The sequence below is a fragment of the Scyliorhinus torazame genome, chromosome 4 (genome assembly GCF_047496885.1).
Source record: "Scyliorhinus torazame isolate Kashiwa2021f chromosome 4, sScyTor2.1, whole genome shotgun sequence".
In the NCBI taxonomy this organism is placed as follows: domain Eukaryota; kingdom Metazoa; phylum Chordata; class Chondrichthyes; order Carcharhiniformes; family Scyliorhinidae; genus Scyliorhinus; species Scyliorhinus torazame.
In genome coordinates this window covers 342262891-342278310 of record NC_092710.1, presented here as the reverse complement: position 1 = coordinate 342278310, position 15420 = coordinate 342262891, and the positions used below count along the sequence as shown (strand labels likewise).

The 15420-nt window shown below is 44.9% G+C and overlaps 1 protein-coding gene across 1 annotated transcript in view; it reads right to left on the bottom strand.

The window, feature by feature from the left end:
- The window catches only part of LOC140411187 (cullin-9), a 463592-nt gene that overhangs the window by 262880 nt on the left and 185292 nt on the right, over positions 1 to 15420 (bottom strand). Inside the window, exons 14-15 of the mRNA XM_072500276.1 lie at positions 14508 to 14637; positions 9930 to 10101 (exon numbers count right to left, since the gene is read on the bottom strand). Of these exons, the coding sequence (XP_072356377.1) occupies positions 9930 to 10101; positions 14508 to 14637 (302 nt within the window). The remainder of the gene's footprint in view (positions 1 to 9929; positions 10102 to 14507; positions 14638 to 15420) is intronic.

Sequence of the window (15420 nt, the reverse complement as noted above, 5' to 3'; positions counted from 1 at the left end):
GGTGGGGCAGAAGAGAAGACGAAGGATAGGTTGGAGCAAAGGAGAGAGATGTCATGGACGGAGGATATGCGGAGGGGCGGTGTTCGTGGTGTCATTAAGGACAGCAGAAGTGCTGATACTGGCATAAAGGTAAGACAGCACAATGTTTATTAGGAGTGAGAGACTCAGGAGTTGAGTTAAGTGAGGGAGGGAGGTTTTACTGTGTCTTGTTCCCTTACTATGTCCGCAGGTCAGAGGGAGCAGGAGCAGACGAAGGCCGGAGAGCTGGGAGATGAGTTGCAGCAGTTCAACATCATCAAGAGGACACACCGAGTAATATCACAGGTAAGTTTTTGTAGGTGAGCATTTCTCTCTTCTATCTTTTCAGACTTGCTTTGAAATTAAAGACTAGACTGAAAACGTTAGTGTGAAAACTAAAGATCAGTAGTGAAATTAAAAACAAATTGAAGATGTGTTGTAGTTGCAGCATGTGGGAGATGGCAGACCCCAGTGTGGTTCACAGTGACCACATCTGGAGTGAGTGTTGGTTCTTTGAGGAACTTTGGCTCAGAGTTAATGAACTGGAGTCTGAGCTTCAGACATTGCAACACATCAGGCAGGAGGAGAGTTACTTGGATGCTGTGTTTCAGGAGGCAGTCACACCTCTTAGATTAACTATCGTGAACTTGTCCAGTGGTCAGGGACAGCAGGGCGTGATTACAAGTGAGGTTGGTAGAGGGACCCAAGAGGGAGCACAGCAGGAACCTCAGCCCCTGCCCAACAGGTTTGAGGTTGTAGCTCCCTGTGTGAACAAGAGTGGCGACTGTAGGGAAGATGTGCAAACTCACCATAGCACCATGGTATAGGGAGCCATCAAGTGGTGGTGGTGGGGGGTCCCCATTGTTGTGGTACCAACGACATAGGTACAATGAGGGAAAGAGGTTCTGCATTGAAGTTGAGGAGTTAGGTAATAATCTCTGGATTATTACCTGATGCACTTACGAACTGGCGCAAGGTACATAAAAATGGAGATGAATACGAGGCTCAAAGACAGGTGTGGAAGAAGTGGGTTTCAGTTTGTGGGACGCTGGCATCAGTACTGGGGAAAGTGGGGGCTGAACATTGGGATAGTCTACATTTGAACTGTGCTGGGACCAGTGTTCTTGCAAATTGCTTAACTGGGGAAGCAGAGAGGGCTTTAAACTAAATGGAGGGGCCGATTCTGTAGAAGGGATATGTAGGCTTACAAAGCAAAAGCATGCAACAGCATTACAAGGTAGCTAATTAGGTAACGATATCCAGCGTGTGACAGGAAGGAGTGTGCAAACATTAAAAAAGTAGGGGCAAACTGGAAAAAATGATAAGGCAAAATTATTGGTCCTTTGCTAAAATACACGTAGCATTCAGCACAAAATAAATGAATCAAAGGCACAAATTGCGGTTAATAGGTATGATCTTATTGACATTAGAGACTTGGTTACAGGGAGATCAAAACTGGGAACTAAATATTCAGGGGTATGTGACTTTTGTAGAACAGGCAGAATGGAAAAGATGGTGGGGTAGCTTTTTTAGTACGAGATGGAATAAGTACAATATCAAGAAATTATCTTGGATCGTAAGTTATAGAATCTATATGGAGGCAAGAAATAACAATGGAAAGAGGACACTAGTGGGAGTAGTTAATGGGCACCAAAACAGTCGCTATACTGTAGGACGGAGAATAAAGGCATATAAAAACTTTAATCATGGGTGACTTTATTCTTCAAGTAGATTGGGAAAATCACATTGGCAGAGGTAGCTTTGCACAAGTGAAGGAGACACAGCCGGAGTGTGACACATCCAGAGTGGGAATTGGAACTTGGTAATTCGATGCAGAGTAGGAGGAGGTGCTTTTTCCCTACCGTTTTGTTTTCTTTCTTCTGGCTTGTAACTGTTAAGTCTGTAGGGAGAGAACCAGAGAGCATCCTGGGAAGGTAAGTGATTTTTTATTGCCTTTTCAAATTTTGTGTGTGTGTGTGGGGGGGGGGGGGGGGGGGGGGGAGGAGAGTGACATCACAGTAAAGCTGTGGTTGGGAATGTGTTAAATTTGAAAAAAAACAATAATATTGCAAAACAAATCTAATTGATTAACTAGATAATGGAGCAACTAAACCTGAGGGCAGTGAGCGGTATTAAGCATTTAATTTTACAGTAAAAATCATCTAGCATCAGGGCCATATAGTTAATTGTAACTCAATCTAACAATAATTCAAGTGTTTATTTTAAATTAATTAATTAGAGCTTAAATGTCACTCAGCGGGGTGCAGTGTTCCAACTGTGAGATGTGGCAGATCTGTGACGCTTTCCCTTCGACTACATCTGCAGCAAGTGTAACCAATGGCAGCTCCTCACAGACCACATTGTTCGGTTGGAGCAGCAATTGGATGCACTTGGGAGCATGCAGGTGGCGGAAAGCCATAGATAGGAGTTAAAGAAACGTGGTCACAACCAAGGTGCAGGCGGAGAGATGGGTGACCACCAGAAGGGGCAGGCAGTCAGTGCAGGAATTCGCTGTGGTTGCCCCCCCTCTCGAACAGGTATACCGCTTTGGATACTGTTGGGGGGGAATAGCCTATCAGGGGAAAACAGCAGCAGCCAGAGCAGTGGCACCACGTCTGGCTCTGATGTTCAGCAGGGAGGGTCAAAGCGCAGAAGAGCAATAGCGGACTCTATAGTAAGGGGCACAGATCGGCGCTTCTGTGGACATGAAAGAGACTCCAGGATGGTATGTTGCCTCCCTGGTGCCAGGTCCAGGATGTCTCCGAACAGGTAGTGGGCATCCTGAAGGGGGAGGACAAACAGGCAGAGGTTGTTATACATATTGGTACTAACGACATAGGCAGGAAGGGGCAGGAGGTCCTGCAGCAGGAGTTCAGGGAGCTAGGCAGAAAGTTAAAAGACAGGACCTCTAGGGTTGTAATCTCGGGATTACTCCCTGTGCCACGTGCCAGTGAGGCTAGAAATAGGAAGATAGAGCAGCTAAACACGTGGACACGTGGCTAAACAGCTGGTGTAGGAGGGAGGGTTTCTGTTATCTGGACCACTGGGAGCTCTTCCAGGGCAGGTGTGACCTGTATAAGAAGGACGGGTTGCATCTAAACTGGAGAGGCATAAATATCCTGGCCGCGAGGTTTGCAAGTGTCACACGGGAGGGTTTAAACTAGTATGGCAGGGGGGTGGGTACCGGAGCAATAGGTCAGAAGGTGAAAGCATTGAGGGGGAACTAGGGAACAGGGCCAGTATGGCTCCGAGGAAGAGCAGACAGGGAGATGTTGTTGAAAACAGCGGGTCTGGTGGCCTGAAGTGCATATGTTTTAATGCAAGAAGTATAATGGGTAAGGCAGATGAACTTAGAGCTTGGATTAGTACTTGGAACTATGATGTTGTTGCCATTACAGAGACCTGGTTGAGGGAAGGACAGGATTGGCAACTAAACGTTCCTGGATTTAGATGTTTCAGGCGGGATAGAGGGGGTTGTAAAAGGGGTGACGGAGTTGCGCTACAGGTTAGGGAGAATATCACAGTTGTACTACAGGAGGACACCTCAGAGGGCAGCAAGGCTATATGGGGAGAGATCAGGAATAAGAAGGGTGCAGTCACAATGTTGGGGGTTTACTACAGGCCTCCCAACAGCCAGCGGGAGATAGAAGAGCAGATCGGTAGACAGATTTTGGAAAGGAGTATAAACAACAGGGTTGTTGTGATGGGAGACTTCAACTTCCCCAATATTGACTGGGACTCACTTTGTGCTAGGGGCTTGGACGGGGCAGAGTTTGTAAGGAGCATCCAGGAGGGCTTCTTAAAACAATATGTAGATAGTCCAACTAGGGAAAGGGCTGTACTGGACCTGGTATTGGGGAATGAGCCCAGCCAGGTGGTAGAAGTTTCAGTCGGGGATCATTTTGGGAACAGTGACCACAATTCAGTAAGTTTTAAAGTGCTGGTGGACAAGGATAAGAGTGGTCCTCGGGTGAATGTGCTAAATTGGGGGAAGGCTAATTATAACAATATTAGGCAGGAAATGAAGAACCTAGATTGAGGGCGAAGGTTTGAGGATAAATCAACATCTGACATGTGGGAGGCTTTCAAATGTCAGTTGAAAGGAATTCAGGACCGGCATGTTCCTGTGCGGAAGAAGGATAAATACGGCAAATTTCAGGAATCTTGGATAACGAGAGATATTGTAGGCCTCGTCAAAAAGAAAAAGGAGGCATTTGTCAGGGCTAGAGATCCAAAAAGACGAGGTGTTAGGCGCCTTGAAAAAGTCCCCAGGGCCGGATGGGATCGACCCCAGAATACTTAAAAAAAAAAAAATTTAGATTATTCAATTATTTTTTCCAATTAAGAGGCAATTTAGTGTGGCCAATCCAGCACATTTGTGGGTTGTGGGGCTAAACCCACGCAGACACTGGGAGAATGTGCAAACTCCACACGGACAGTGACCCAGAGCCGGGATCGAACCTGGGGCCTCAGCGCCGTGAGGCAGCTGTGCTAACCACTAGGCCACCATGCTGCCCTTCTACCCCAGAATACTGAAGGAGGCTAGAGAGGAAATGCTGAGGCCTGGACAGAAATCTTTGGATCCTCACTGTCTTCAGGTGACGTCCCAGAGGACTGGAGAATAGCCAATGTTGTTCCTTTGTTTAAGAAGGGTAGCAAGGATAATCCAAGGAACTACAGGCCGGTTAGCCAAACGTCAGTGGTAGGGAACTTACTGGAGAGAATTCTTCGAGACAGGGTCTACTCCCATTTGGAAGTAAATGGACGTATTAGCGAGAGGCAGCATGGTTTTCTGAAGGGGAGGTCGTGTCTCACTAACTTGATAGAATTTTTCGAAGAGGTCACAAAGATGATTGATGCAGGTAGGGCAGTGGATGTTGTCTATATGGACTTCAGTGAGGCTTTTGACAAGGTCCCTCATGGCAGACTGGTACAAAAGGTGAAGTCACACAGGATCGGGGTGAGCTGGCAAGATGGATACAGAACTGGCTAGGTCATGGAAGGTAGAGAGTAGCAACGGAAGGGCGCTTTTCTGATTAGAGGGCTGTGACTAGTGGTGTTCTGCAGGGATCAGTGCTGGGACCTTTGCTGTTCGTAGTATATATAAACGATTTGGAGGAAGATATAACTGGTCTGATTAGTAAGTTTGCGGACGACACAAAGGTTGGTGGAATTGCGGATAGCAATGAGGAATGTCAGAGGATACAGCAGGATTTAGACCGTTTGGAGACTTGGGCGGAGAGATGGCAGATGGACTTTAATCCGGACAAATGTGAGGTAATGCATTTTGGAAGGTCTAATGCAGGTAGGGAATATACAGTGAATGGTAGAACCCTCAAGAGTATTGACAGTCAGAGAGATCTAGGTGTACAGATCCACAGGTCACTGAAAGGGGCAACACAGGTGGAGAAAGTAGTCAAGAAGGCATACGGCATGCTTGCCTTCATTGGCCAAGGCATTGAGTATAAGAATTGGCAAGTCATGTTGCAGCTGTATAGAACGTTAGTTAGGCCACACTTGGAGTATAGTGTTCAATTCTGGTCGCCACACTACCAGAAGGATGTGGAGGCTTTAGAGAGGGTGCAGAAGAGATTTACAAGGATGTTGCCTGGTATGGAGGGCATTAGCTGTGAGGAATGGTTGAATAACTCGGTTTGTTCTCACTGGAGCAAACGGAGGTTGAGGGGCGACCTGATAAAGGTCTACAAAATTATGAGAGGCATAGACAGAGTGGATAGTCAGAGGCTTTTTCCCAGGGTAGAGGGGTCAATTACTAGGGGGCATAGTTTAAGGTGCGAGGGGCAAAGTTTAGAGGGGATGTGCAAGGCAAGTTTTTACACAGAGGAACTCGCTACCGGAGGAGGTGGTGAAAGCATGGACGATCGTGACATTTAAGGGGCATCTTGACAAATACATGAATAGGATGGGAATATAGGGACATGGACCCAGGAAGTGCAGAAGATTTTAGATTAGACGGGCAGCATGGTCGGCACAGGCTTGGAGGGCCGAAGGGCCTGTTCCTGTGCTGTACTTTTCTTTGTTCTTTAAAGAATTCATACTGTATATTCGGGTTAGTTTCCTAGAACAATATGTTATGGATCCAGCCACGGGTCAGGCCATGTTGGACTGGTAATGTATAATGAGGCATATTTAATCAATAACCACAGAGTAAAAGATCCCCGAGGAAACAATGATCATAATATGGTAGAATTTAGCATTAAAATTGAGTTTGAGAAACTTGGGTCAGAAACAACTGTTCTTCACTGAAGTAAGGGTAATTAAAAGGAATGAAGGGCAGAGTTGGCTGGACTGGACTGGGAAAGGAGTTTAGCAGAGAAGACGGTGGATCAGCAATTGTCGTAGTTTCTGAAAATAGCTCATGACTCAGAACAAAAATATATTCCAGTGAGGAAGAAGGATTCTAAGAAGAGGATGAATCAACCATTGTGAACCAAAGATGTGAAGGATAGTATTAAACTGAAAGAAGAAAACAATGTGGCAAAGATTAGTGGTAAGCGAGAGGATCGGAAAGTATTTTAAAAAACAACAAAAAATGACCAAAAAAACAAGAGGGAGACCATAACCATTAGGGTAAACTGGCAAGTAATACAAAAACAGCCATCAAGAGTTTCTTTAAATATGTAAAAAGGAAGAGAGAGGCTAAAGTAAACTCAGGCCGCTTAGAGAACGAGACTAGGGAAATAATAATAATGGGGAACCAGGAAATGGCAGAGGAGTTAAACAAATATTTTGCCTCAGTCTTCACAGTGGAAGACTGTAATAATATTCCAAAAATAAATAATCGGGGGGGGGGGGGGGATAAATACAGTGACAATCATAAGGGAAAAAGTACCAGGGAAATTAATGGGGCTAAAGGCTGATAGGTCCCCTGAACCGGATGGATTGCATCCCAGGACATTAAAGGGAGTCACTGCAGAGATAGTGGATGCACGGTAGTAATCTTCCAAGAATACTTAAATTCTGGAAAAGCTCAAGAGAATAGGAAAACTGCCAATATAACACCATTATTCAAAAAAAGAGGGATACAAAAAACAAGTAACTTCTGACATTGGGAAAGTAGAATCCATTATAAAGGATGCAATCGCAGAATATTTAGAAATGCATAATATAATTAAGCAGTCAGAGAACCAGATGTAATATATTTGGATTTCCAAAAAGCGTTCAATAAGATACCATACAAAAGAATTCCGAATAAGACAAGAGCCCATGGTGTTGGGTGGGGGGCAGTATATTAGAATGAATAGAGGATTGGCTAACTGATAGAAGACAGAGTGGTATGAGAGCATTTTCAGGATGGCAACCTGTTACTAGTGGAGTGCCACAGGGATCTGTGCTGAGGCCACCATTATTTACAATATATATTAATGACTTGGATGAGGGAAGTGAATGCACAATTTGCCAAGTTAGCAGATGACACAAGATAGGTGGGAAGGCAAGTGGTGAGGATGACACAAAAAATGTCTACAGATGGAAAAAGACAGAAAATCGCTTATCGTCACAAGTAGACTTCAAATGAAGTTACTGTGAAAAGCCCCTAGTCGCCACATTCCGGCGCCTGTTCGGGGAGGCTGTTACGGGAATCGAACCGTGCTGCTGGCTTGCCTTGGTCTGCTTTCAAAGCCAGCGATTTAGCCCTGTGCTAAACAGCCCCTAATATAGGAAAATGTGAAGTTATGCACTTTGGAGGAAGAATAAAGGAGCTGAATATTATTTAAATGGAGAAAGACTGCAATACAGAGGGATTTAGGATCCTCGTGCATAAATCACAAAAAGCTAGCTTGCAAGTTCAGCAGGTAGAAATCCCCAGCATCACAGATGTCAGTCTTCAACCAAAACAATTCACTGCACGTGATATCAAGAAACGGCTGAAAGCACTGGATATGGGCCCTGACAATATTACAGCAATAATACTGAATACTTGTGCTCCAAAACGTGCCGCACCCCTAGCCAAGCTGTTCCAGTACAGCTACAACACTGGCATCTACCCGGCAATGTGGAAAATTGCCCAGGTGTGTCCTGTACACAAGAAACAGGACAAATCCAATCCAGCCAATTGCCGCTCTATCAGTCTATTCTCCATCATCAGCAAAGTGATGGAAGGAGTCATCAACAGTGCTATCAAGTGGCATTTACTCAGCAATAACCTGCTTACCAACGCACAATTTGGGCTCCGCCAGGTTCATTCAGCTCCTGACATCATTACAGCCTTGGTTCAAACATGGACAAAAGAGCTGAATGCCAGAGGCGAGGTAAGAGTGACTGCCCTTGACATCAAGGCAGCATTTGACCGAGTATGGTCTCAAGGAGCCCTAGCTAGACTGGAGTCAATGGGAATCAGGGGGGAAACTCTCCGCTGGTTGGAGTCATACCTGGCACGAAGGAAGATGGTTGTGATGGTTGGAGATTAATCATCTCAGCTCCAGGACATCTCTGCAGGAGTTCTTCAGGTAGTGTCCTAGGCCCAACCATCTTCAGCTGCTTCATCAATGATTTGCCTTTCACCATAAGGTCAGAAGTGGGGATGTTTGTGGATGACTGCACAATGTTCAGCACCATTCACGACTGCTCAGATAATGAAGCAATCCGTGTCCAAATGCAGCAAGACCTGGACAATATCCAGGCTTGGGCTGACAAGTGGCAAGTTACATTCGGGGCACATAATTGCCAGACAATGACCATCTCCTGCAAGAGAGGATCTAACCATCAGTTGCTGACATTCAATGGCAATACCATCGCTGAATCCCCACAATCAACATCCTGGGGGTTACCATTGATCAGAAACTGAACTGGACTAGCCACATTAATGTGGCTACCAGGCAGGTCAAAGGCTCGGAATCCTAGTAACTCACCTCCTGACCCTCCAAAGCCTGTCAACCATCTACAAGGCACAAGTCAGGAGTGTAATGTAATACTCTCCACTTGCCTGGATGAGTGCAGCTCCAATAACACTCAAGAAGCTCGACACCATCAATGACAAAGCAGCCCGCTTGATTGCTCCCCTTCCACAAACATTCAAACCCTCCACCACCGTCGAGCAATGGCAGCCGCGTGTACCATCTACAAGATGCACTGCAGAAACTCACCACGGTTCCTTTGACAGCACCTTCCAAACCCACAATCACTACCACCTAGAAGGACAAGAGCAGCAGATACCTGGGGGTTCCTCGCCAAGTCACTCACCATCCTGACTTGGAAATATATCGCCGTTCCTTCGCTGTCGTTGGGACAAAATCCTGGAACTCCCTCCCTAACAGCACTATGGGTGCACCTACACCACATGAATTGCAGTGGTTCAAGAAGTCAACTCACTACCACCTTCTCAAGGGCAATTAGGGATGGGCAATAAATGCTAGTTCACCAGCGACGCCCACATCCCGTAAATTAATTTTTTTTTAAAATAGGGAAGTCTTGCTGAAGTCACAATTACCCATATGCAACATCTCTTACATCCAGCCTGATTAGCACAAAAAGGTAAAGCTCAAAGTACTTGCCAATTCATTGATTTGTCAGACAACTGTGCATAGAAAAGTGTTTATTCAGATTAATAGCCTTGCAGGTTCACATCTTGCTACATGTCAAGTTAGATGAGTTAGTAGTTGTTAGCATGTTCTGTGCAGAGAGAATTATACTTTAAAAAAAAATTTAGAGTACCCAATTTATTTTTTCCAATTAAGGGGCAATTTAGCGTGGCCAATCCACCTAACCTGCACATCTTTGGGTTGTGGGGGTGAAACCCAGGCAAACACGGGGAGAATGTGCAAACACACACCCAGGGGCATTTCCCTCTGGGACCTCGCGCCAGAGGGAAATATATTTTAACAATCCTAATGTAACAGCGCCATTGTCGCTAGGCACAGACCAAGCTCCTCTTGCTCAGGTTCCGGACGTACCTGATGACCACTCCTTTGTGCATGTAGATGTTAATGTAATGGGAGCCTGTGCTGCCATTTGATTCCCAGTACGTTTTGGTGTTCTTGTCAGTCAGCTTGCTCGCTCTGTGATGATTGGAGGACACCTCCACCTTCTCCCAACACTTGTCCTCCTTCAACTCCACAGTGGAACCTACACAATGGTGAACAGTAAGAAAAGGAAGGAATATAGTAACCGTCATCCAGGGCAACAACTTACAGAACATCTTAGCAGGTTTAAAATACATGACATTTGAAATTAATTACTCAAAGGCAGTAAAAATGCAGGACTATAGATTTCTGGCTTGATCAAGTCAAGAGGTCTCCACAACTCCATAGGTTAAATTCATGCCATTGGTGGTCCAGAAATGTCGCCACCAAAATCCTGAGACTGAATTGCCTCCTCCACGTCTCTGCTGGCCATTAGCTAATCTGAAAACAGGAGTTGTCATTTGGAATGAGCGTGTAGGTACCAATACTCAACAACATTGGTCACACTTGCGTCAATATGGACTACATTGCAGTGTTCCACTTAATTCACACTCAGGTGAACACAACCCAAGTGTTTCCCACACCCTCATTACCCTTCACTGAAATCCAAATGACAATATTGGAAAACATTCAAATCATCCAACTGCTGTTTTATTACTTTGTAGTAACTTTATACAAATGCAACCATTTGGGGCTGAACAATGTTGTTCAGGGGGAAAGCCTTGATGACCATAAGGGAGGACAGTCTGAGATTTCTCAACGTGGAATCTCCTAACAGATTCACTGGGCAGATCCCACACTGGCACAAACTGGACCTCAGGCTGCTGATATCGGCAAAATCACTGACATGTACTCACTGATAACAGCCGCCAAATTATGACAATTTTGCAATACAGACCTGGCTGAGAAGGTAAGAAATAAGAACATGGGTAGGCTAGGCCATTCAAGCCTGCTCTGCCGTTCAACAAAATCACAGCTGATCCTCTATCCCAACTTCATCTTTCTACACTATCCCCACATTCCTCAATTCCCTTAGGATATTTATTATAACCTGCCCGGATCCTATTGGCCGGGGATAATTGGTTACCCCATGATATATTTTAGGGTCCAATCAAATCAATATGATAAAGGACACAAACTCAGGTATAAATTATCCCTGGTAGGGGCTGTGCCCCCCAAAATAAAGAACCACGGAAACTTAGCAAAATCAAATCAAAATGTGATAAGGCCTCGAGAGTGCCCTAGGACACTGTATGCCCCCTCTCCAGGTTCACCCGGCCGCGAATAAAGCTGCAGACGGTTACCCCATGAGATATTTTGGGGTCCAATCAACTCAATACAAGAAAGGAAATAAACTCAGGGACAAATTATAAGGGGCCACTCCTGGTAGGGGCACTGCCCAAAATATATCAACAGAAATTTATCAACATCAAATCAAAATGTGATAAGAGGGGTCGATAAAGCAATTCAACCCCTCCGGGGCCCACCGGGCATGGAAGGCCTCGAGAGTGCCCATGGACGCCGTATGCTCCCTCTCCAGGGACACCCAGCCGCAAATAAAACTGCGAAAGGTGAACTGCTGGTACTTTGTACATAGCTTTTCACAGTAACTTCATTGCAGAGTTAATGTAAACCTACTTGTGACAAAAAAGATTATCATACATATTGTTGTAAATTAAGTTACTTGCTGTTTCACTCTACAAACTCGTGCTGGATTCTTCATGGCCCTCACAAAAATATAATCTATCAACCGCTGACCTGAAATTCTCAGTGACAGAGCACCCACAGACTTCTGGGAAAGAGAATTCCAAAGGTTCACAACCCTCTGTTTGAAAAAATGTCCTCCCAGTTCAGTTCTAATTGGTTGACCCCTTAATAGGAAACTGTGACCAAGACAGGGGAAACATTTTTTCACCATCTATCCTGCCCCTGGTAGATAGTACATCACTAGCAATGTTTCTAGGTGAGTAACCAATGAGCTAATACTCTGGAGATATGGAAAAAAATGCCAGCCTCATTAATAATGTCTATGAAGTTATCGGATTGTTGTAAAAACCCAGCTTGTTCACTAATGTCCTTTAGGGAAGGAACTCTGCCATCCTTGCCCGGTCTGGCCTACAGATGACTCCAGACCCACAGCAATGTGCTGGACTCTGAACCATCTTCTAAAATGCTCCAACAAGCCATTCAATTATACCAAGCCACACAGAAAAGTCACATAATAAAAGCAAATGAACCACTGGTCATCCAGCTTGGCGTGGAAATGACAATGGTACACCCTTCCCATTCAACCTTGCAAAGTCCTCCTTATTAACATCTGGAACCCGGAGAAAACCCATGTCGACACGGGGGGGGAAAAGTGCAAACCCCACAGACTGTCACCCAAGGTGGGAATTGAACCCAGGTCCCTGGCGCTGTGAGACAGTAGTGCTATCCACTCTGCCACCGTGCCGCCCAGCAGCCTTCATTATCATTCCCTGGGAATGTCCTATCTCACCAGAAGGGCAGATCTACCAGAGATGGCGATACAGTGGTATACAGTCAGGAGGGTGTAGTCTGAGGAGACCTCTATAATGACACCAGACCCCATGAAGTCTCATGGTATCAGGTTAAACAAGGGCAAGGAAATGGACTGCCAAATACCACCTCCCCATAGCTGATGAATCAATGCTCCTCTATGTTGAAAACCACTTGGATAAAACACTGAGGGTAACAAGGGCACATGGTGCATTCTGGGTGGGGAACTTCAATACTTATCACCAAGAGCAGTTCAGTAGCACCACTATTGACCAATTCAACAGGGTTTTGAAGGACATATTAGTTCAACAGGATCAGCGGCAGGTGGTGAGGGAGCCAAGAGGGAAAAACCCACTTCAACTCATTCTCACAAATCTCCCTGACCCAGATGCATCTGTTCATGGCAATATCATAGAATCCCGCCAGTGCAGGAGGCTATCGGTCCATCGAGTCTACGTCGGCCCTTGGAAAGAGCACCCTACCCAAGTCCATGCCTCCACCCTATCCCCATAACCCCACCTACCTTTTTGGACACTAAGGGGCAATTTAGCATGGCCAATCCACCAAATCTGCACATCTTTGGACTGTGGGAGGAAACCGGAGCACCTGGGGGAAACCCACGCAGATATGGGGAGAAAGTGCAAACTCAACACAGTCACCCAAGGCCGGAATTGAACCCGGGTCCCTGGAGCTGTGAAGCAGCAATGCCAACCACTGTGCTACCGTGCCTTCCATATTGGTTGGCACAACCCCCACATGGTACTTGTGGAGATCAAGACTCATCTTCACACTGAGGACACCCTCCACCATGCTGTGTGGCACTACCAATGGGCTAGATTTAGAATGGATTTAGTCTGGAAATTTAGTCAAAGGTGGGTAAAGCACGGAGGGTAACAATCAGCTTTGACAAAGAGTCATCCAGACTCGAAACATTAGCTCCCTTCTCTCTCTCCACAGATGCTGTCAGACCTGCTGAGATTGTCCAGTATTTTCGGTTTATTTCAGATTCCAGCATCCGCAGTAATTTGCTTTTGTCTAGGAATCATCATTGTTCTGTTGAAAAAATAATCCAGGCCGTCTTCAAGTATGATGCTGGCAGAGCCACTAAAGAAAAATGATCTACACTCGCTCCCCAAAGCTTTAGCTACAGAGTCCATCTGAAAAGGCAAACACCAATGAATCGACTACAGAAGTCATCACTTCTGCACACACACTTTGCAGAAACGTCTTTTATGGTGTCATGACACAGTGAATGTTAAGCCCATAGTCATCTTAACCTCTCCTCTCGAAGGAACCAATGTGGTTGTACACAGAGGCCATTTACACTGTACTTCAGCAGTCTTCTATGATAACGTGCAACACAGCTTCCTGTGAAAAAGCTGATCTCCACATCTTTTCTTACACCTAGCTTTCAATTCTGTCCCATGTATAAATTTCCACTTCCAAACGAGCTGCAACATGATAGATTAAGATTTCTACCCATTAGCGATGGATTTGTTAATAATCACTTTTTCCTTTCAGACAGTGTACAAACAATAGTGCCTAACTGTTCAGTTACCGTTGATTACTCAGCCCATCTATTTAACTGGATGATTTTTTTCATCTAATTATTTATTGTCCAAAAAGATTTGTCTTAAATTTTAAATTCCTAACACCTAGAATAATCCTTGCTGTTGCTATTTCATGGCAATAATATTCTTCCAATGATTATGTGGCCAGAACTTCCAACAGTGTTCCAGTCAGACTCTGACCAACAGCAGCAATACAAATATGGGTTCACTTAGTTACAAATATTGACATCAAATACTGCCTGCTAATCTGTCAGCAGACAGTGTTCATTATAACCGTCATCCACTCGGGAGTCAAGTTTCCTGGAATTTAATGCTGCGAATAGATGGCTTCTGAAAGCAGATAGCTACAAATTTCAGCTATTGGTACACATTTCTGTCAAACAAGTAGAAAAGTTAAACGGATTTTGAATGTTTTAATTTTAACAAGAAATTGAAGTAGAAAAGATGCTCTCTTTTCGGCCCACACGTAATTTAAACTTACCTTGATTCAATCTGTTATCATTGAGCCGTTCGGACAGACCTTGACAGAGGTTCCTCAGGAATACATCAAAGAAAGGGATATTGATTGGCTGATGGCTGCGTCTATGCTCCTCAATTTGTCCCAAAACCATCTGCAAGAGTTTTAAAAAATTAAAATACAGAATGAGAAAAACCCATTCATCCCATCAAACATATAAATTGCCAGGAACATAGCTTATGGACACCCGCATGTCCCATATCTATTAGACCCTCAACATTTTGCAGTCTTCACTATAGAGGACACAAGTAACATCCCAGAAAAGACTAAATCAGGGAAGTGGTACTGAACAATCTGTTGGAGCTGCAGGCTCTCGGTCCCTGTGTCTTGATGGACTTAAAATAAGTGGCTAGTTTAATTTATTGGTTTAAATTTTCCAAAGTTCCCAGGTTTGGAGAAAGTTCCATGAGAATGAAAAGTAGCAATTCCAACTCCTTTATTCAAAAAGGAGGGAGACAGTTAGCTTAACACGGTCATGCATCCAGTCATTTGGTAGAACTTGAGTATTGCTGAAAAGAGACATGTTGCCATGTTTGAAACTTGGTATTCTTGCATTTGTCCTTCGGGCTGAATCAGCCCTAAGGGGCTGGTTTTGACAGGGCTAAATCGTTGGCTTTGAAAGCAGACCAAGGCAGGCCAGTAGCACGGTTCAATTCCCGTACCAGCCTCCCCGAACAGGCGCCGGAATGTGGCGACTAGGGGCTTTTCACAGTAACTTCATTTGAAGCCTACTTGTGACAATAAGCGATTTTCATTTCATTTCATTCATGAGTGCAAGGCAAAAGCTTCAGTGGCATGTCCCTTTTTTCAGTAATATTAAATTCCTTGAGGTCTGGTACATAAGGACTTATACACACCACTGAACTGATGTGACTCC